Genomic DNA, 23,844 nt, shown 5'->3' on the forward strand with positions numbered 1-23,844 from the left:
ACCGCTACCCCAGGGATGCCAGCCAGTATTGTGCTCATCACCTTCTGAAAGCAGCTAGGGGCGGAGCTTAATCCAAAGGCCATTCGAGTGTACCGGAACACCCCAGCATGTGTCACGAAAGCAGTGAGGTCCCTGCTGGCTGGGTGGAGTGGTACCTGCAGATAGCCCTGACGTAAGTCAAGCTTTGTGAAGACTGTTGAGCGGTGAAAGTGTGCAGTGAGCTCCTCTGAGGTAGGCAAAGGATATCTGTCTGGAATAACTGCCTTATTCACTAAGCGTAGGTCCACGCATATTCTTATTCCCCCCAATTTTTTTTTTTGCAATGACTAGGTTTGAAATCCAGGGGGCAGCGTTGACTGGTTCAATAATTCCCATGTCCAGGAGTGTCCCAAGTTGACCTCGTCTCTCAAGGCGAAGGGGATCCTGCGCAGGGGCTGGATGACAGGTGACACGTCCGGGTTCACCAGAGGCCTGTGTGTGAAGGCTGAGAGACAGCCTAGGCCATCGAACAGAGCCGGCCACTTTTGCTGCCAAGTGGAGGTGATGTGGTGAATGTCGGAGCCAGCATCATCCCTGAGCGTGAACCCCAGGCCTGTGAACAGGTCCAGGCCTAGAAGGTTGGCTCCCCTCCTCGCAATGTGAAAGGGGAAAGATGGTAGGTGCTTGGAGCCATAGTGAACCGGCACGTGGAGCACACCTAGGATGTCAATCCTGGAGCTGTCATAGCCGCATAGAGCAGTGGCAGGATGTTCTAATGGCAGGTGAGAGAAAAACTTATAGTAAGTACTTGAATTTAGGAGCGATGCAGCCGCACCAGTGTCCATTAATAAGGGTAGGGTTACTTCGGCTAACTGGACGGTACATGTTTTGAAAGCCACCTGACCAGCAGTCACATTTCTGATCTCTGTATAGTTGTGCTGAGCTGGTGGAGGTCCAGTGTGTTGTGGGAGAGTGGCCGGGGCTGAACGGCACATTTTGGCAAAATGGTTTTGCTTCAGACAGTTTCTACATTGTTGTCCTTTGGCAGGACAATGCTGTGCCTTAGAATTGTGTGATTTAGAACCACAGTTACCACATACCTCTGCAGTTCGCCTATTGTTCTGTCTCTGCGTGAATTGTACCGGGAAACTTTGCTCTGAATACCGACTGTCGTTGGCGGAGTGCATGCTGGTGTGATAGGCAGGCTGTAACTGCTCTGCAGCTCTGTCCGCGAGGGGGCTCTCCTCTCCACCTCAACGCATGCGCACACCATAAACATCACGCAGCTGATTCTATAACAACCAACACAACTAATTTACTTCATAATAGTAGCCCCCTTGCTTTTTCCTAGCAGTGTGTAAATAAATGATTTTAGTTAATTATGTGAACACAACAATGTGGCCCTTCAAACACACCTGAGAAAGCTGAGAAATCACAGGTAGATGAGTTTGCATACAACTAATCTGCCTTGCATATGCAACGTTTCTAATCAATTTGTGCAACTCACACTTGAAACAAACAGTTTCACCAATAAAGATGAATGATTTTTGGAAACGTGTGGCCTCCAAATCTGCCGCTAACCTGCGATCTTCATGCATCATCTGTGGGATTGAGCATTTTGACGGGGTGAATTGTCCCTTGTGCACACTAAACCTTCGAGTATCAGAAGTTTCACTGATGGAGCACCTGTCTGTTTGTGTCCTTCATCCGATGAGTATAGAGCGATACTGTCAAACGTCATTCTGAGAGTGAACTGTACAGCACATCTCACGATACACATCGTTTCAAAGCAGCTTTACAGAAAATCATGATGTTAATGTTTATAATATCTCCATGCATTAGCAGATACTGTAAGAGCTGAGCGATAATAGTTTATATTTCTCAATGATGCAAACAATCATATTTGAGATTTACTACAGCATATTTCTTTATAAGAGTATACTATAATTTTGCAGGTTAAGTAGAATGTACTATTTGTCTAACTTTTAATAAGGCAGGGCAATAATAATATAGTTTACATTTTTAAGACAATATAAAGAAAACAAGCAGTTGAGAACTGATAAGTGCACTACATATTTAGAAGTTGGGCTTTAATTTTTATGGTTTTGTTTGGCAAAATGAATGCATCTGATGTATAACCTGCATTATGCAAATAATATACTAAAAAAATGACTTTTACAGATTTGGGAGATGCTTTTGTCCAAAGCAACCCCATGTCATGTACTACATGTAAATATTTAGTGGAACCATACATGTAAATACTTTATTTAAAACAAACACACCAATATCTAGATGCCAATCTAGATTTTAATAATGTTTAGGCTATCTGAAAACTCCTGTCCTGTTATCCATCCATGCTAATTAGGAAACATTTGTTTCTGGCCAGAACTTCAATAAAATATTCCATCATTACTGAAATTGCCTAAATCCAAAGCTGAATATGGTAAATAATTAAAGTGCATAATCATTAACAAGAAAGTGTAATTATCTATTACACAAGTACAAAAAGCAGAAACTTAACTTGAATCTTAGCAAACAGGAAGGATGTATAAACGCATGCTCTGTCCTCTGAGAGCTAGACATTGATGTTCAGAACATAATTTAAGGCTATCCCATTTGAAAACAGTGACTCGCTTGTAACTGCAAAACACTGAATCCTTTGTATATGAAATTATTTCCTTTGTATATGAAATGATTTCCTTTTTGAAATGAAGCAGTCGCGGTGGTTGTAGTGGCGAGCGCCTTCCTCTCTAAACTCCATTATAAGACAGTAATCTCAGGTCAAGGCAATCAGTCTGCTTCAACAAAGAGTGTAATCACAGCTCCGCCTCAGGAAATGACCAGACTGAGACTAGGCCTAAGACAGGACGCTTTTACACTTTAGGTTTGTTCATGTATTAAAGATGGAAATCAGACTACTATTGACTAAGAGGTAGTGCTCAACTGATATTTAGAGCAGCGTTCCTGATCAAATGCTGAAATGCTCACAAAGACTGCATTTATTTGATCAAAAAACAATATTACTAGAATTTAAAATAACTTTTCTATTTTCATTTATTCCTGTGATGCAAAGCTGAATTTTCAGCATCATTACTCCAGTCGTCAGTGTCGCATGATTCTTCAGAAATCATTTAATATAATTTGCTGCTCAAAATATTTTATTAATTATAAAAACTTATTTTTGTGGAAACCATTATATATACAGTTTTTTTTTTTTTTTATATTTATATATATATATATATATATATATATATATATATATATATATATATATATATATATATATATATATATATATATATATAAATATATATAATATATATATATAAAAAATAAAGCCTGTGGTAAACATAACTTGATGATGTTTTGTTCTACAATGTACACAGCACACACACACCCCAAGCTTTCTTATCTAGTTACTATTTAATAACTTACATTTTCAAATATGAGCACAACTGCCTCAAAATGTGTGTTTTTGCTATGGGTGTGTGTAATTTGCATTTGTAGAACAAAACGTCAAAGTATCGTCAAGTTATGTTTACCACAGGCTTTATTTTACACACAAATTGGAAAAACCTCATAGGAAAATCTCGTTGCTAATCAAAAAGCGGCCAATTACAGTAATTGGTCTGGCCGATGTCAGTCAGCAATATCAATATGTTTGTAGCAAACATTGATGATTGTTGAAGAAAGCAGAATTGATTCAGTTTTTTACAATGCATATTTATTAGTTTTCTTTAGCAAAGCTGTTAATAAAAACAATTCATAATAAAATGTGATTTAAAAAAAAAAATATATTAGGTTAAAAAAAGGCAGTGGCAGATAAAGTTTGCACCAAATATAAACAGCATCTTGTTTAGACTCAGTGACAGATGCTGTTCATACAAAATGTATGATATTTGAACAAAAGATGAAATATATGGGCAGTGTAAATAGACACTGCCTTTAGAAAATCTTCATTATTGCAGAATACGACTTCATATGTAAAGCAGTCAGAGGACTACTGAAATTCACTCAACTGACAATGGACTGTTATTATGCAATCAGCAAGCCTGGACATTAGAGCACTGTAGCCGAGCCGGTATAGTTAAATCAGGACGATCATCTCATAACTTGGGGTGAACAGGGATCAAGGTTTTCTGGTGTGTTTCCTTCAGCCAGGAGATGAGGATTTTATTGAGCTCTGCAGGCCTGAAGAGAGAAAAGGGAAGAGATTGGACTAATCGGATCATGTGATAGAACCAGAAATGACTATGGCATTAAAATAATTAGTGATGATTACTATAGCTCATGCTAAGGGTTAGAGAATTAAACAAATCATTAACCCTGTAAAGCCTACTGTATCATTTTTGTAACGTACATTTCAATTATCAACATGATCCAAACTTTGATGAAAAACCTGTGCCATAGTGACAGATTCTGCGCACACAAAATGTGAAATATATTCATACTCCGTCTGCTACATGCTTTTAATTACATTGTCTGGTTGATACTTTTTTTTTTTTTTTCAAGTAAAAGCCTTTTAGTATTAAGTGTAAAAACGTCCACCTTCAGCTCGTACCTTTTAGCTGTGAAATCTTTACTATTTTTATTAAGTAAACGGAAGAATAACGTTTATATTGTAATATTTTAAGGTGAACACTCCCAGTGAGCAACTTAGATTTACTTGATTATCCATACATCATGTAGAAAAATCATGTTCAGGCTTTTGAGGACCGTTTATTTGTTCATCTCTCGATCATCATTGTATTGCATTACATTATGTGTTAAAACTACAGAGTTTTGGTCATAAAACTAAGCACTTAAATATCATCTACATACTGTAAGACATATTATTTGGAGATATAGAGTGACAACTCATATTTCTATGCATTTATGCAAGAAGTCTGTTATAAAGATTTCTTTGATTTACATTACGAGCTCTCAGAATTTCATCTTCCTTTTAGGTCATACATTTCAGCAACTGCATTAAATTGCATAATTTTGCTCAGTTTGGGCCTCTGAAAAACTCAAGTATGAGCTCCATATTCTTTTATATCATATTATATGAGCCATAAAAGCCTGATGTATCAAATATGATTTTTTTTTAAATGAGATCTTCAATAGTAAAAAGATATTAACCACAAACCAACTCCACAAGAGAAAAAACACTGATCCGTGTCTACCCTTAACAAGAGTGTTTGTCTTATGGGGTCACAGAGGTCACGTCACATGTCCTGCTTTGAAAATGAAGCTTACAGGTTCAGAACGTCAGCGTTCATCTATTGATTGCTGAAGTTCAGTGGAGGGTGGAGAGGTGGATGGGTCAAGAGATATTAAAATAATTTACGGCTGCATGGGGCCGAGTTATGGAGCCCTCGGGTCATTGTGGAGAGGACGGTTAAATCGCGGTCTGCTCTGATAGTAGGACGGGTATAATTAGATGCACATTAACAACCACGACAAGGACATAACCATTATGTTTCAGAAGACACATTCACACAGCAAAAATAATTTTCTTTTCTGTCAAGTTTTTCCATGTGACTAAATTTGTTGTTGTGAAAAACAGAAGACACCAAAATCTGATAAATCGATCTGAAACAGCCCAGTTGAACTAACTAAAAGCTATAAAACACAGTCGCACCATGACCTGAATGGAAAGAGAAGTTAGTGGTTAGATTTTGACAGATCTGCTAACTGTACCAGTCATTTTTCACACTTCAAAAAGTGTGTAAGTTGCATTTCACCCCTCGACCAACACTGTGGCTCATTTTTGGTAAAACAGTTTCACAAGAAACGACTTGGTGGAAATGCATTGGAAACTGGTCAGTAATTCCTCAAATGAAGCTCCTTATTATAAAAGTCTATAATATACAACGATGTCTTTGTTGATTATGGGGTGAGATGTGACCTGGATGGGTTTGTGACAGATTCGTCCTGCATTATTAGATTGGACTTCTAGTGTTTTTGGATTTGTATCTTTAAATCATGGTAAATGAGAGATGTTTTTCTCTATATGGTTGTTCAACCTTGGGGTGAGCTGGATGTTTCTGTCAGTGTCACGTTACTGTTATTTATGTGATTGGTTGGTTGACCGAGGTGATGGTGTTGTACAATCAGTAAACCTGGCCTGACCCTGTTCAATGATGGAAACCCTGTATTCGATCTATCCTTCACCAGTCCTGATAGTAAACGCTCTCCTCTAAAAAATAAACTGAACGGTAACGTGTAAAGAGTGCTGGTCTCCCTTCATTTTAGTAGTCTTACATGCTCAAATGTGCTAGCCTGGTAATACCAGACTCTGCTACTTCACTTTGCTTCGTAGAGAGAGTCTGGAATAGCATAATAGAGAAGTGTTTTCTCTCTCGCGGGGGGGGCGCTTGTCTGAAGTTTAAAATCATTGGTTACCCGTAAGCCAATCACATAACGTTTGGTTATGGCGTGTGTTATGCGCATGCTCAGCCGCATCTAACTTCCACTGTAAACACATGTATGATGCAAAAACTAAACCATCGAGCGAAATACCGGAGTGAACATGGCTGTGAACGACTTTTGCAGATTATGTGAAGTAAATCTACGCAAGTACGCATCCACCACGGTACAATCAGCGTCTACGTCACGGCTCTCAGCCCGCCCTCTGTTCGTTGATTGGCCCGGCTGTTTTCAGGCCGGTGGAAAACTGAAAGATACGCTGCTATCTCAGACTGACTACAGGAGCGAAATGAAATTAGCGGAAGTAGGAAGTCTGACGTAGTCAGGCTAGCTCAGGGCTGGTGTAACGCCAAAAACAAAAGAAGCTCTAAAAGGCTTAGAAATAGTCATATAATGTTGAGTTGACATTCTGAATATGCTTTCAACACAATGCAGTGTGTTGCTGATGTACATCTGCAAGGTTTTAACATGACAAAAATGTCTGGGTCATATTTCATCCACATAAAAAAGGATAACAAATGAACTAATAAATATCTATACACAAATAAGCCTCATTTTTTATATTTTTATTATCATTGAGATACTATAAGTTTTAATAAAATGTATATTTATATTAATAAATGTTTTCATTTTAGTTTTAAAGTTAAGTCATTTTGTTGAGCATTGTCAATTTTTATTAGTGTTTATTTTTATTAGTGTATTTTTTTTTTCCGGTTCCTTGCCACTGTTGCCTTTGGCTTGCTCATTTGGTGATATTTTGGGAATATTTAATTTAATTTTATCAATCAATAAATCTCACTAGAAACAAACCTTGTTGTATTATTTTAATTTAATACTGTGAAGCTGCTTTGATACAATCTGTATTGTGAAAAGCGCTATAGAAATAAACTTGACTTGACTTGACTTTGTTTTTATTTAAATGTCTATATAGTTTTTAATAATTTTTTAGCTTTAGTTATTTTTGTACATCGTTTAACTATATGAAAAAGAAAAATGTTGCCTTAGCAATGCAACTAGCTGAAATAAAATAAATGTAACTTAATTATATTTATATAATAAACATTTTATTTCATTTCAAGCAAGACTTTTTTTTTTTTTTACTATTACTACTAGTACTACTACATTATACCCCGTGTCACAAAGCATACAATTTTAATGATTACATTTTTTTTTAGGTGAAATATAACTAATGCAATATACATCCTTGACTGTTTTCATGACAATTACCTGGTTCAAGGTGTGTGATCATATACTAAGTATTTACAACTGAAATGAGTGTAGCATTTGATCTGAGAGACCGATGGGGAGAAGGATGAAGTTTCAGAAAACGATACGATTCAAACATGCATCACCCACTTGAGCCAGCTAACCTGACATTGTATTAACCTTTTTATTCGATCAATTATTACACAAGAGTGAACTAAAGTACTAAAGGTCAGACAGTCCGTCAATTATTTTGTTCTCTCAATTAACTGGAAACCAAGTATTCTTGATTCCTTGCTGACATTTAAACAGCAGCACCCTGTAATTTTACAGCCGTTCAGGCATGTAACTTGTTGCTATATGAGTGTTTGATTATGTTTGTAATCATTTGATATGTCAATATATCTGTAAAAAGTCATTCTTGTTATGCAGTACAATTTTATATCCCCATCATATAGTGGATAAAATCAAGTCAATTTATAAAGATGCCAATCACAGTATTTTTCACAAGCAATCATAAGTGTGAATATTTAACAACTGCACTACTTTGAATTAAAGAGATGCTATTTTTGAAATAAACTTTTTTTTTCGTGTTTTTTTTTTTTTTAACAAAACATTCGAGTGAATGTTGTTTGAACCGGCAATCACTTCATAGTTTTTCCCCGTGTTCTCAATATCATTTTCCATCTTGTTAGTCTTTTGTAAAAACTCCTTTTAAAAGCCAGTTCCTCAATGACATCATCCTTCAGGAAGTGACATAAAAAATAAAAAGAAAGTGGGTAAACAGGCACAAACAATAGTTTCCAGTGACCCTTACCTCTCCATCTGAGTCCAGTGTCCACACTCCTCAATGTGGCCTCTGGTGAGGTTGGGGACCTTCAGACAGAAAACATCCAAGACATCCAGTTTACTGAATGACATCACACATCACTGCGTTTAGGCAAGTGTCAGAATGACCACAATTCACGTCTTTGTCTCGTAATTCTGAACTTGCCATAGACGCTAATAATTTGTGAGTCTGCGGACATGAACATCTCAGTAAAAATGATGTGAACGCAGAATTAACATTAAGAAAGAATAACTAAAGCTGTCTCACCAGGTTCTCCATGCCTTTGGCAAAGACTGGCAGAAGAACAGGGTCCTTTCCTGCGGTCACCATTAAAGCTGGCATCATGATCTGTGATGGCAGAAGCATTTTAAATGATGTCTTAAGGAACTGAATGAAAAACAATGCACCAATTTCATTCAAATAAATGTGCAATATATTATGTTTTATGCATGAAGAAAATGAAGCCTATGCTCCATTAAGATTTTTAAAATGATCTTATGCAAGTCTTAATTTTCTTTATAGAAAAATATAATTTCTTTTTTTTTCCTTTGATTTTGGGGAGGAATATAACCCAAATAAATCCTTTAGCATTATCATTAGAATAATCTGGTATATGCTGAATATCCCAATTTCATAAGGCATATCAAGTTTGATTGCATTTGCAGCATGAAACAACATTTAACAGCATCAATCAATCTGCAACGGTATATTTTTTTTAAAACATTTTTCTTTTTTTTAAATGAAAGGAAAAAAAAATTGGAAGAACCAGTTGTTAATTCCCACCCTAATAAAGATGTAAATTTCTGAGTGATGCATTTATGAGTTAAAACACTTGAGCTCAAGTCATAGAGGGGCAGATGTTGGGGCAAAGGGAACAGACACCATCTGCTTCCCTCAGGTCAAGCTGTGGTGTGTATTTGCTGGAATAAGGGACACTGGGGTATTTCTGGCAGTGCTGGTGTCAGAGATCTGGTTTGCTGGCAGAGAGCCGGAGCACGGTGAGGACACTTGCCTTGCCCCTTGGCCTGGAACTCATCCAACGCCAGTTCCTCTCCCCGTTACGGTACCAGTTCAGAGGACCCCTGGGACAAAACAAGACCCTCAGTGACAACATGTCATCCACCAGGTGCATGAGCATGCATATATTAGCAGTGCCTGAAACTTCACAGATAGAAATAAAAATTCTGTCTTTCCAAACCCATATGATTTTACGGGGAACGAGTCCCAGAGAAATACTGCTGTCCCTGCAGTAAAATATTACTGATATAAATCCTTGTTTGATTGAGATTCAATTATACCGACCTGCTAATCATTTCTCTGGTATTTCAACCATTGTGTAACTTGTGCTTTCTTCTTAGTTCCAAAAATAACTTTTTTTTGTGGAAAATCTCATGAAATCATGAGATGCAAAACTCTACAGACCGACGATAAATGGATGGATGGATGCCAAAACTGACAGCTTCACCTTTTATTTAAATATTATTAATCATTTGTAAAAGAGACTGTAAGCATATTGCAGTGATTTAATCAAACTTGGGTCAAAAAAAAGCAAACATCCCCTCTAGACATCACTTTTGCCCACCACTGAAGACTTTGTGGGTCATTTGAATCAGTGAGTTGTTGACTCAAGAACAGATGCAATCAGATCGGTCCAATTCATTAATGAATCGCTCAGTGCGATTTGTGAAACAATTTTACCGGTTAATTGAAGAGAATCAGCTCATTTATGAATAGCAATATCCAATTGCCTTGAGCAATATCCTTTATTGGACCATTGATATCAATCATAACCTCTAACATTACAATGAGTGCCGCCTATGGAAATGATAGTTTGGTAAGGGTTGTTCCAGGACTAACATGTCCTACTTTAGTAAATCATGTTCGCATAAGAAGAACACACACAGACACACAAATACCCATTTTGGAGCCCATTTTCTCAGTGTACCTGAAGCCGCTCTTGGTGTACTGCTGAACGTAGTACTGGAGAGCAGACTCGCTCAGAATAGCACTGCGGGGCGGATCATCAGACAACCCCACAAACAATCCACCTGATAAACAAGGAAAACACAACGATAAGGACAGTGCATTCACGCAGGCTTGTGAGGCTCGGTGCACAAACAGTTTGTACCGTTCTTCTCGAGTGCGACTCGAATCAAACTTGCATTCATTTCTCAATACAAAAACATAAAACCAAATCCGAAGTTGACTGAATATCAGTTTTAACTGCTGACGCTAATGATGCTGCCAATCACTCTCCATTGTTCATCAACTAATACCAATTCCAAATGTTAGTCATAGTTTGATGTACTTTCTTACCTCTCTGGCAGACTCCAGCAGTGTTAAACTTAGGAAATGCATCCTGCAGATTATAAAGAGAAGATATTTCAGGTGGTGGCCTTTCAACCAGTATAACGTTTATAATGTATATGAAAAACTTTGCCACCCTACCTAGTTTACTTTTTACCTAAAACCTACCCAGATGGTAATACACAAATTTGAACATGTGCACATTCAAGCATTTCATGAAACGGACTTAAACAGTTCGAATTTTTGTTTATAGTTCCTAAAGTTATTAATATGGTTATTTTCCTTACAAGAACGCATCGCTTCACTTCAGAAGGCATTTATTTACAACCTGGAGCCATTTGGATTTCTTTTATGTTGGATGGATGCACTTTTTTGGGCTTCAAAAAACAAGGTATCGTTCATTCCCATTATAAAGCTTTGAAGAGTCAGAATATTTTTCAGTAAAACTCCTTTTGTATTCGTCTGAAAGAAGAAAGGTATATACACCTAGTATGGCTTGAGGGTGAGTAAATGATGGGATAATTTTAATTTTTGGGTGAACTATCCCTTTAATAACGTACTTTTAATAATAACAGAGTTTTTTTTATAGCACATTACTATATGGCCCAAGACTCAGGTCCTGCCTTAAAATATAGAGATCAGAATTTTACAAAGACTTAGCAACCACATTACAACACACTAGCAACCATCAAAATACAAAATAAGTCTTTACATTAAAAAAAAAAAAAAAATCGTCAAGTAAAGTCACCTTCATTTATATAGCGCTTTTAACAATACAGATTGTTTCAAAGCAGCTTTACAGTGATAACAGGAGATTACAGTAACAGAGATTGTTTAGGCTTTACAGCAGCTCTAGAATAAAGTTATTGTCCAGCTAAAGTTAGTTTTGATGGATTCACTTCCGTCACAAAGATCATTAGTTATTAATTTAAGGGCCGCTAACACGACACCGTTCTAACTGAAAACCCTTGACGCGCTCCGGCCGCTCATCCGCACAACAACAGTGCCTGGTGGCTCGAGAACGCAAATCTTGAAATAGATTCCAAGGTGCAAGCGTTGAACATTTTTGAAAAACGTTATCATCTCCACGTAAGCTTAAAAAAACATGAACCTGTGAAAACGCTGACGGCGTGCACATGCGTATTACGTGTTCAGTCTATAGATGTGCGCGTTTGAATATGTGCGCAGTCTTTCTTTTCAAATTGACCACACCAAAAAATGTAAAGGTATTCACTTTTTACAGTTTAGCATAAATAACATGGCTCTTTGTTGGATAAATGGCATTGATACGTGTGAATGCAATTATTGGCTTAGTGTCTCCGCTGACGTGCTCCTCTCCTCCTCCGCGGTGATTTCCTCGTTTTATGGCTGAGACGTGCAGCAGAAGGGGATCGTGTCTAGAGATCCCCGTCTGCCCCGACACCACAGTCATTAAGATGTGGCGTGTGCGACCTGCGCCTGAGTGATGGCTTGTGATTCATTACTCCAGGATCAGAGTCCCAGATGAGAGCCCTTTATGTGGCCCTCATTAAGATGCTGGGTCATTCAGCACGGCTCGGCTCTTTGATCCCCATCAGCACTGGCTTTTTGATGCCGGTGATAAACAATGTCAATTTCTAACAGATAACCCTATCACTTTAGATCTCGTGCACAAGATGTTTGCAAGTGCAACAATAATTACTATGGTTCTTTTGAACCTCTTATTAAGATACTGGCAAGATTATGATCTTGGGGAAATCTAGTTTTAACTTCCTAAATACTCACAGATAGAACATCATTTTTGAGCCAAGAATGCCTTTTTAAAGGATCATTTCACACACACACACAAATTACTGGTACAATGCCATTATTAGGCTTATAGTGCATATACCAAAACTGTTCGGAGCTTGACAGACATGATCACTATGAATGAACTGTCATTGTTTGGATACATGAAGGTTCTTGCTCTGCTTTGTATTAACTCTAATTAAATAAATGAAATTAATGTTAAATTAAACTCTGAAACTTACAATCTCAGCACTTGAAAAGAACATCAGTTTGAAGGTTCGTTCAAGGTTTTTCTCCATTTCAGCCTCTGCAACACCCTGATACAAAAGATAAGAATATTTATATGCAGAAATACATATAAATGGTATCATTTTACAGTAATGTCCCATTAGTTAATGGACTACCTAACAATGAGCAATACATTTGTTAGAGCATTTTATAAAATCTTTTTTAATGTTAGTTAATAAAAATACAACTTCATTGAGAAATATAATATAAATATTATTTGTAATGTATATAAAGATTACTTAATTCAGTGGTGATGTTACTCACAGGCTTCTGAAAATATATCTGGTAATCAAAGATTGGCACGGCCTTGAGCTTCTCCATTGGATTTGTTTTTGGATCCACAGGAAAAAGGGGTGTGTTGAGAGACGCCACAGCCCTGCATGTCAAAAGTAAATGATTAGCATGGGAAGCAAAAATGTGAATGTCTGTTCAATGTGCACAACAATATGACGACATACATTCTTTAATCATTTTGTTAATGATTCTCTGCTTGAAATGTAATACCTCACTCTCTCAGGATGATACTGAGCCATGTTCCACACGAGGGAGCCGCCCCAGTCGTGGCCCACCAGGGTGACCTGAGGGATGCCCTGCGGAGCAGAAAGACTCAATTATAAACTGATTTATGCAATAATCTTCAAACTGGGAGAATTTCACAAGGAAATGTCATGACATGAGAAATCATATTTCAGTCCAAAACTATGAAGTTATTAATACTATGTGTTGAACTATTAAGATGTTTTACATTGTAACATATACATGTACTTTCACGATTATTTTCAATTATTTTCCCCTACAAATTCAAATTTCTACTAAAACAAACAAATAAACTAAATTGCCGAAGGAAAAATACTTAAATAATAAAATAAAATGTGCTTTTATCAAATAAATATAAAATAATAAATAAATGTACTATTTTTAGGAATATTACAGTTTTTCTCGATTGCTTAAACACATTTCTTGAAACTATGCCTCGTATTCTCAAAACTATAAACACAAATCCATAACGTCTCACCCAATTCCCCAAACATCCTATTTACAGGTCAAAATGAAGTTCTACACTCAAAACCATTCACTCTTGCTGAAAAACCAATCTTTGCCCTCAGACAGGACACACAAGCCCTCAAAATCACACACACTACAACATAGTCTTAAACACTGGTGCAATAAATTCAAAACAACATTTCCAAAACTGGTAAGTTATGTTGCTTGTGGTTCCACATATGGTTGAAATACCATAATTTGCCTAGACAGAAACACAGGAAAAACTGAGACAGACTAAATCCAGAAGAACTGCGGGAACGTCTCCGAGATGCTTGAAGAAACCTTCCTGCAAAGCTACAGTACTGTGAAAATTGAATTTATTTATGATTTAACTTCTATTAACTAATTCAAATCAATATATGGTGTAACGACCCTTTGCGTTTAAAACGGCTTTTGTCCAGGTACACTTGCGCATAGTTTTTCAGGTAGCTTTGCAGGAAGGTTTCTTCAAGCATCTCGGAGACGTTCCCGCAGTTCTTCTGGATTTAGTTTGTCTCAGTTTTTTCTGTTTCTTCATGTAATCACAGACGGACTCGATGATGGTGAGATCAGATCATCCTGGCTGCTGTCAGACTCCTTGTGCATACACAAATCTCACTGGATTATTACAATTAATGGCAAAAAGAATGTTTGGAAATGTAAACTGATATTTCCTACTGACACACTACAGCAAAAGATATAAATAACTGACTTAAAACCATTTTTTTGGGGGGGGGGGGGGGGGGTATTAACATGCCTAAGACTTTTGCACAGTACTATATATATATATATATATATATATATAGAATATTAATAATCCTAATACTAAACCTAAGTCAAGACAGCAAAACAGTCTGGAAGAAGCAGTCCCCAACACAAGTCAGGGGGGATTCTATCTGAAATTGTTTTGAGATCCTCCCAGCCATGATTAAAGCATATTGAAAGGCATTGTCTGGAGTCTGTCTGGTTACTGCTGCACAGCAGGTTAGTGGATCACTAGAGACCTTATTCCTCTACTCTCTCAGTCTCAATCCCATATGGAGTCAAAAACACAGATCACATGATTCGTGTTTCTCTCTGCCTTATTTACATACTTAGACCACCAACTCTAGGAGGTAATTGGAGGAAAATGACCTCCTTCACAGCAAAATGACAGTCAGACCCCCCTCCCCCCATTACTGCCTGAGGGGAAATAAACTCAAATACCACTCACATAAGATTCTTTTGTGAAGATTTGCGCCCATTCAGACATAAGGCGGGCTTTGTGCACAACTTAACCAAATACAGGAACACACTGCAAACGTGCTGCAAATACGTACTTGCAAGACACATATGATCAGGATGTTAAAATAAACAAAAAACTCATCTTTCAGGTCATCGACAACACCACTGATGAGTAGACATTGAACAATAAGCATGTCCCAGCCAGGTTCGTCACTTGTTGGGGGTCCCCATGAAACATTTCCATTGTGGCCTTTGCTATTTGCAGCGCATTTCTGTCTTTGGTTGTGTTGTGAGTATTTGCGGTGTGCAACATTATATCAGATTGCAACATAATCAGATTGCAACATTGTATCTGTACAGGGTATCTGCACAATTTTTAAAGTCAAATTTAAGGCTTTTTAAGACCTGAAGAAATCAAAATTAATACCGTACATTAGGGGTGCGCAATATTGACAAAAATATGTCTAGATATTTTCAAAGTTTTGTTGATAATAATTAGCCTGGGTGCCAGCCCGAACCCCGCCCACAACATTTTTTGGTCGGGAAGTTCGGTCTGGACTCGATCCGTTGAGGAGTAATTATGCTCGGCTCCCAGAAGGCCGAGCCAATCAAATTGCCAGGGCGGGCTTTAATCGATGATGGACAGTTGATCTGCGGTTACGTAATCACCCACGTCACCAAAGAGCGCTTGGGTTGAATTGGTTTTCAACAAAGATGACTGCAGCTGGAGAATTGAGATGTGTAGATTCCGCTATCGCATCTGTTATAAAAGAAATCGACAGCGCATTCATTTTAAAAGATGAACAGAGAACCGCAATCAAGGCATTTGTCGATCGGAAAGATGTGTTTGCCGTCCTTCCTACGGGATTTGGCAAAAGTTTAATTCATCAGCTGACTCCGATGGTCGCTAAGAAGATGGGACGCAATGAAAACCCTGTGGTCATTGTGGTTTCTCCTTTGGTCGCACTCATGGAGTGCTTTATTATTACTTTACTCATTACTTTACTACTTCTTCTTGCGTGTGTGCAGTTGAGCTCTGTTGACAACTATGCGTCGCTCAACATACGTCACTTACTGCGTTGCTCTGATTGGTTGTAGGTCTATCCAATTGAGTGCAGAGTTTTGTTTTTTTCCTGGTTCGGTTAAGACCAGACACGCCTCATAATCAAAGCCCTATGGAGCAGTATCAGACTCACATTCTGCCTAGAATATGAGTATGACGAAGTCAGGCTAGATAATAATTAGATGATATTTTACTGATTGTGTTTTTGTACTGGTATCCTGGCTGGTTTAGGCCTGTTGTTGACAGCAGACCCACGAAGATATTCATATTTTTTATATTCTATGCAGTGGTAAAATTAACATTTTTATTAAGGGGCAATATTTGCCACCTTAAATTGATTTCCAGGGGCATTTTCACCTATATATGGACATTGTTTCTAAACGTATTTAGTATTGTCATGTGAACAAGCAAATCCACCAAGATAGAATAAAAAAATAATACGTAGGCCTGCGCTAATTGGATAGTTTTAATTTCGAAAGCATTTAGATAAGTCTAAGTCAAAGTGTCATCTAAAATTTCAGACCTTTCATAAGTAAAAATAATTAATTTAAAAATATATATATATATTTTTAAGACTTTATATGGCCTAATTTAAGACCTTTTAAGACTTTTTAAGGATCCGTCTGTAGTTCACGAGAACAAATAGCATGCATTTCTAATACTAAGCCAGACGACAAGGTAGCCAAGGCACACATAGCCTTAGGTCACTACTAGTGTTTAGCCGGTCGGCAAGGTAGCCAAGGCAATAGATCAGGGTTTTTCCTGCAATGAACATTTATTGGTGGCCGCCAAAGCGAATTTTTATCTTATTTGATCAGTTATTGTGATTTCTATATAAATGTCCTAACTGAGAAAGAGAACTAGCAGAGAGAGAGATATACTATCTAGTGTACTTCCAGGTTTGTTCAATGCATTTAGTAATACAGTTCTTTCTGAATCAAAGTTTCAAAAAGCTCTGCAAAATGCTGCATGGTGTTTCATGCACCACGTACCGATGGCCAAGCGCACCGGACAGCAAACAATTTCAGAGGCTGTGTAAAAGCTGAATAGGGCAACTGTCCAGACAAAATACTGATAATAATAATAATAAGCAATCTAGCATGTTGCATGACTGTTTATGTTTACTGTTAGAGGTCATAAACCATCATGTTTTTGTCCTTGGCTGCCACCTCAAGATAAATGATGAATTTACTTCACGTGGCCTACAGGACAATGTGTCACTGCATGTCACTGACAAAGAACATGCTGAAAGAGTATAATGCTGAATAGGACATTTATATAGTCTGCTCAAGTGAAAAAGATTGGCCACATTCAAAAGGAATATTTAAACTGCAGACATATTTGATATTCCTTCAAATAATCCAAAGCAAAATCAGAAAAGACCAGCCAAATTTATGCACGCATTTCAGGACAAATTCACTGAACGGATGCACCACTTTTAAACACAGTGTTTTTAGCACAAACACTTGCAAATCAAGTGCTATCAGCATTACAGCTTGCAAACCCACTGGTCTGTTCAACAGAGATTGTGAACCAACTCACAAATAAAAAAAGTCAGTTAGACGCCCTAAACCCTTAAGTGTTATCTGAGCAGAAGCAGTTTTATATCATGATATGTGCTGAAAAACTGCTGTTTTTGCAAGATTAAACATTTACAAAACACATACAATTGCATTTGACAGTATATGATTACACTTGAGAATCCTTTTGCATGCTGAGGTAGAGATCCTCGTTCATTTGAGGTCTCTGTCTCTCTCAGTTCTGCTGCCACACATGGCTCTATGATACTTTTAATAAAATCGGGGAATAATGTGCAAAGCCACGTTAACACTTTAGCGGTCACACATTTGCTCAAGCTGAAGTCAACAAGAACACTGTACTTAAATGAAATGGATTGAAAAAGGGGAACTCCTCTGTGGGTTTTTTCTCTGTCATTTAGCTTCTCTATTTTGAGAGGTGTAAAACAGCAGAGCTCAATGGTCTGATAATGAGCAACACTGAAAATGGATAAAGAATATCTGGACATTCAAACTAAGGGTACATTTACATGACAACGATGTGCTAAAAACAGAAACGTTTTTCCTTTGTGTTTTTCGTGTACAGACAACAATATTGTCAAAATGATTGTGAAAATGACTAAAAACGCTGTATTATGCATGCCAGGCCAGAAGTTGGCTACAGTATGTCACTTTATAAAGAAACATTACATTCCTATAAACTGAACATGTAATGCGTATGCGCACGACATCACCGTTTTCACAAAACAGTTGTCGTGTAACTCAACGGCCAAAAAACGCACGGTGTCTTGTAAATGGCCCCTAAACCCATCAGTGTTATCTGAGCAGAAGCAGTTTTATAACATGATGTGCGCTAAAAAATGCTGTTTTTTTGTGAGATTAAACATTTACAAAACAAATGTAATTGCATTTGACAGTAGCCTAAATGATAACACATATGATTACACATTAAAGTAGAGATCCTGATATATATAAATGACTTGCGGTGAGTGAGTCATTCGCTCTATTCATTAAAGAGAACCGGCGCGTTAGATTAATCTGTTCACGAATCGTAGATATGTGCGACCAGCATGGACAACCCCATTATGTGCCGTCAATTTATGCTCTATGAATTCTTTTTCAATTCAGACTGCAAACTCACAGTCACAACTCAGCTAAAACATCATTTCTTTTGCCGTGGCGCTGTCGCCAGTATATACCCTATACTGTATATAGGAAACAGTATATTTTAGTACGTTATTCGAAGGAATGCAGACATTCAGGAATCACTAACGTACTTTAACATAAACCTATTCAAATTAAGAACCGGTTCTCGAGATCCATCCTTTAAGTACATGTGCTAACATGACACCGCCCTTCATCAAAGGTTTTTTTAATATTCTGTTATATAATAAGTAGCCTTTCTCAATAATCCTGTGATTATATGTTTGTGTGAAAGCAAAAACAGTACATACCATCTTATCCAAAAATGCCACCAAATCCTAAAAGGCCACCAGGGAGAGAAAAAATGATCAATTTCGTGAAACATAACAGATTTAATCTAGATGAATCTCATTTTTAATGGGAAAGATTTGCTTACCAGCATGATCTGTTCTTGAGAGTACTCCTCAATGTCTGCACAGACAGATGGGAATAAAACAGCTTATTCTATGATCTGTATCTTCTCATACGTTAGTTAATGTTAACTACAGTATATATTCTATCAGAAGGATGACACTTAGTAAAATGCTTAAATAAAAAACTGTTTTAATGAAAAATGCGCTTAATATTTTGATTGCATTGTTATCATTTTATAAAAGCAATAAGGCCTTGAGATTTTGTTATATTGAGCATATGTTTAAAACACAGCACAGCCTCTCGTATCTTATCGTTCAAAACATGCACTCCACACACAATTAAAGTTAAACGTCAAACCAGAAGTGACCCGACACACATGGTGAAGAGCAATGCTGCTCGTTTTCACTCTCAGTCTGATGACGCAGCGATCAAAAGGGAACAAGAATGCTAGAACCCCTTAAGGCATTTATTTCAGTTACCTGGAAATTCATGCTGCTTTTAAAGTGAAAGCATGACATTTGAGCAAGCAGCGCACGCGTTTAAAACAAACTCTCAGCAGAAGTTTATAGATTCTCTTACTCGTGCATTAACTCGTGCATTGAGTATATAGGATACTTCAGAGATCAATGACACTTTTTAGGGTTTAATGCGATTGCAAACAAAGTCAAACCAGACCTGCAAACATTAATGACAGTTACTGTTGGTAAAAAAAAAGCAAGCAGCATGCAAAGCGTAAAAAATGTTCCAAGATCAAAAAACATAACCAATTACACATAACTGCTTATGTTTATAAGGCGATACAATTTCCAGTTGGAATTGCTTATTTACCTTATCTTGAATGTCCTTGATCACAGGATGCAATTAAAAAAAAAAAACCTTAACACTTAACCTTGATGACTTCCTGGGAAAGAATTCCTTCCTGCATTTTTAATGTACAATAAGCAAAAATAAAGTATCCAAGCTAAGTTTACGTACAAAAAACATTCTGTGGATTGCAATTCGTAGTATTCATAGGTTAGGAATCTTGCTAAACACAACTAAGGGCTTTTCATACTTCGCCTTGGGGGTTTTAACTGTATGGCCCCCTGCCTTACTTTCTTTTTTAGTTTTGAAAGGGGATGAACACTGCCTCTAACAAGTGCAGTGTCTTTACTTCAAAGTTGTGAGGAAATGGAAGTAACGACAGATCTTTTCTTCTGAAATGCCACATATTTGCTAGTGTAACAGACAAAATATATGGCAGGGGGCATGGTTCTACATCAGCTGTTAACTGGATTTTAAGTTGTGAGCGTTGCACTCAAGAGTGAATGCAGACGAGCGTGAGCTTGCAGGGCTGCTTTTTAAACAAACTAAATGAGACGTCCTGCCTACATCACTGGAGTGAATCGTTTTCACCGTATGGTCTAGGTACAGGCCCGGCATGAAAAATCAAAGCATGAGATCTATTAGAGTTAAAACTGACCAGGTGGTGCAGTGGAGTCACCGTAACCCTTCATATCAGGAGCCAGAACCCTGAAACCAGCATCGGCCAAAGCCGGAATCTGATGAGAAACAATAAAGAAGAATGGTAACACTTTACAATAAGGTCCCATTAGTACATTATTACACATTATTACAACTAAAATTAACTAATGTTGAGAAATAGTAATAATGAGCACTTATGTGCCAAAACAAGAGATTTAGAATGGTTTAAAATAGTTTCATAAAAGAACTGACTTGTCTTTTTTGGTGTGTGGGTTACCACCTCTGATCTTTGACCATTAAGCTATGGCAGATATCAATAAACCAATTTCAAGTTGCATCCGCTGGAAATGTTGATGTTCCTCACCTGATACCTCCAGGAAAACCAACTCTCAGGGAAGCCATGGCACAGGAGAACAGGTGGTCCTTCTCCCATGTCCACATAGTGGATCTTCACACCAGGCTGAAAAACAGAAGAACACCCTTTTCATGACCCTTTCTGTCAATAACACATTGCCAGTGAACTTTGGCACGATTATGACAGAAATAAGCATTATAAATTACCTTAATATTCACATATCCATGAGAGACATTTTCAGGCTTACAAAAGGGTGGCTGGGGGTCACTGGTGACCTGTTGGGCAGAACATCTCGCACATATGTAGTAAATATAGATAGAGAGGTTATCGATAGCATCTTTTTTGGAGGCACACAGATGACCCAAAAGCCTCCACAACATGGTTTAGGATCAGAATTCCTCACCTCTATTCCTGTAAGCTTCTGGATTTCCTTTAGAGTCTCAGTGATGTCCTTGACTTGAACGGATGTTATTCCCAAACCTTCAGCTGCCTTGATGCTTTCTTCATCCACATCCAGCCAGACTGCCTTAAACAAGTAAATTAAAAGAACATTTGGTTACATCTTTAACTAGCAGGCTTTGAATCTGCAGCCAATTTTCAACTGCAGACCTTCTGAAATAATTTCCTGCACCTACTTCTTCAGGTTTGACAGCAAGTTTCTCAAGGGCATTGTTGAAGATGTCTGGCTCGGGGATTCTGACGCCAGCATGGCAGGATCGCAAAACCAGGTCAAAGCGGCTTTCCAAAACTGAGAGAATCCTAGCGATGGCATCTCTCTGAGGGGTGTCGTCCACCCAGATATTGGCCAGGACGCCTGTAGCAATGCCTTAAAAGCAGAGGTGGACAGTAGTGAAGTATTTTTACTCTGCTTAAGTACATTTTTAAAGTGTCTGTACTTTATCAGAGTGTTATTTTAAAGACATTATGCTTTGGAATGTTATGTTTTGGAAAGTTTTCCAAAGATAAACACAGACACTTGCCAAATTTACTTGAGTAAAGTAAAAATACGTCACTACTGTCCACCTCTGTTTAATAGTTCACCCAAAAATGAATCATCATTTGTTGTTTCAAACCTGTATGAGTTTCTTTCTTCTGTTGAACACAAAAGAAGATATTTTGAAGAATGTTGGTAACCAGAAAGTTGACGGTAGCCATTGACTTCCATAGTATTTACTATGGAAGTCAATGGCTACCGTCAACTGTTTGATTGCCAAAATTATTTATAATATCTTCTTTAGTGTTCAACAGAAGAAACTCATAAATGTTTGGAACAGTATGAGGGTAAGTGATAGAGTTTTAATTGTTGGGTGAACTATCGCTTTAAGAGATAAATCAACATACCCTTTGAAAAAATATAAAAGAATTTCATATCTCACATCTCAAATCAAAATCAACATACCGTGGTGACGAAGGATGGCAGCAGCTTCAAGAACTGGCTTGTTGAATTCTACCTGACCAATGACATTGAAAAGCGTCTGAGCTGAGAATTGGTCAGGTAAAGACAGACCCTGATCGGCCGCTACCTTCTGACAGTCAGCTTCAAACTCAGAAATCATCTGCAAGAGGTAAACAGAAATCAGTGACACAAGAGCAAATATTTTTGTTGCACTAAATCAGACTGGATACATGTTATATCATGTCAGACGCACAAATACATTTTCTGCTGTAGTAAAACATACTGAATTGCACACTGACTAAAATGATGAATCATACTTAACATGCATGAAAGAAAATGACCTGAGTTAGGGTGATTTTCCCTTTCTCTGAGCGAGACAAAGCATTCTCACTGCCAAGTTTTGCAATCACATTCTTTATGAAACCCCTAGAGAGAGAGAGAAAACATACCTTTTAAACCAGTTATTTTAATATTGATAAAATATACTCTTAAATCAAAATGCTAAAAGTCGTTAAGAATATATAAAAACGAAAAAAAACAACGTGTTTTATTTATATAATTTAAATAAATAAATAATAGTCACATACCTTGAAACGCCAGTGGTTTCCTCAAACTTCTGAAAAGTCTGGGCAAGATGAGGGGTAACAACACCACCCCACAAACTAAACAACACTGCCTTCTTCATTGGAAACTGGTTTTATTTCCTTTTATTCAAATCTAACAAGCCTCTGTGTTTAAAAAAAAAAAAAAAAAAACACAAAGGAACACAGAGGAGAAAACATTATACAACTTTCTACTTGCTTCTGCCGGGACAAAAAAAAACACAGAATTCGCAGGACAAAGTTCATTGCTCACTGCGGCCAATAAGTAATGATGGGTTCAATAAAGTCCTACATTTACCTGATATACCGCAGATTCTGGGACGGTTCCCGCAAACTTAGTGACCTCAGTACAGGAGACAACTTCCACAACTACTGATGTGAGGATTGTCACTGCTGCGATTCATAAGCAGACTCTGGGCGTAAATACGATACAGTATAGATACATACTATGGCGGAGGCACAACTAATTGAATATTAATCACGTAACTTGACGTTCACCAAATACGCGTAACTGATTGGCTGAAAGGCAGAAGTTCGCAAGAGGCGCGATGATCATTATTTGGCGAATCATTGATATTGATTAGATTAGGTCATGGATCTTCTACAAGCATTTAATAATAAAAAAATAGATTAGGTCATGGACGCTCCAGAAACGTTATCATATCAAGCAACGTCAACAGGACCCATTTAATATTCATGAGATATTCCTTGACTAAAGTATTTAAAGTCTCTGATGTAGTAGTTGCAAGGGATCAAATTAAATGTCAAAAAGTTAATCGCAAACTTTGTCAAATGTTTGTAATTACCAACTATAATATTTAATGTTAAAATGGTACACTTTATTTTAAGGTGTCAGTAT

At 37.4% G+C, this 23,844-nt stretch overlaps 1 protein-coding gene across 2 annotated transcripts; it reads right to left on the reverse strand.

Annotated features, from left to right (window-relative positions):
* Positions 1 to 3,687: 3,687 nt before the first annotated feature.
* ephx2 (epoxide hydrolase 2, cytoplasmic) lies at positions 3,688 to 23,435 on the reverse strand. Of its 2 annotated transcripts, none has more exons than XM_079854198.1 (20): positions 23,284 to 23,435; positions 22,971 to 23,111; positions 22,725 to 22,809; positions 22,387 to 22,543; positions 21,619 to 21,813; positions 21,391 to 21,509; positions 21,194 to 21,262; positions 20,997 to 21,092; positions 20,631 to 20,709; positions 19,191 to 19,225; positions 19,066 to 19,092; positions 13,289 to 13,374; positions 13,049 to 13,160; positions 12,739 to 12,813; positions 10,739 to 10,781; positions 10,368 to 10,470; positions 9,435 to 9,504; positions 8,690 to 8,770; positions 8,411 to 8,469; positions 3,688 to 4,170 (listed from the first exon to the last, which is right to left on the reverse strand). In XM_079854198.1, exons 2-20 carry the CDS (start codon positions 23,066 to 23,068, stop codon positions 4,086 to 4,088), a joined length of 1,674 nt encoding a protein of 557 aa, XP_079710324.1. In that variant the 5' UTR covers positions 23,069 to 23,111; positions 23,284 to 23,435; the 3' UTR covers positions 3,688 to 4,085. The 2 variants fall into 2 exon arrangements, with proteins under 2 accessions (XP_079710324.1, XP_079710323.1); XM_079854197.1 differs by having other exon boundaries at positions 3,693 to 4,170; positions 21,391 to 21,513; positions 21,623 to 21,813; positions 23,284 to 23,387.
* Positions 23,436 to 23,844: the final 409 nt, after the last annotated feature.

This window comes from Squalius cephalus (genome assembly GCF_949319135.1).
Source record: "Squalius cephalus genome assembly, chromosome: 20".
Taxonomy (NCBI): Eukaryota; Metazoa; Chordata; class Actinopteri; order Cypriniformes; family Leuciscidae; genus Squalius; species Squalius cephalus.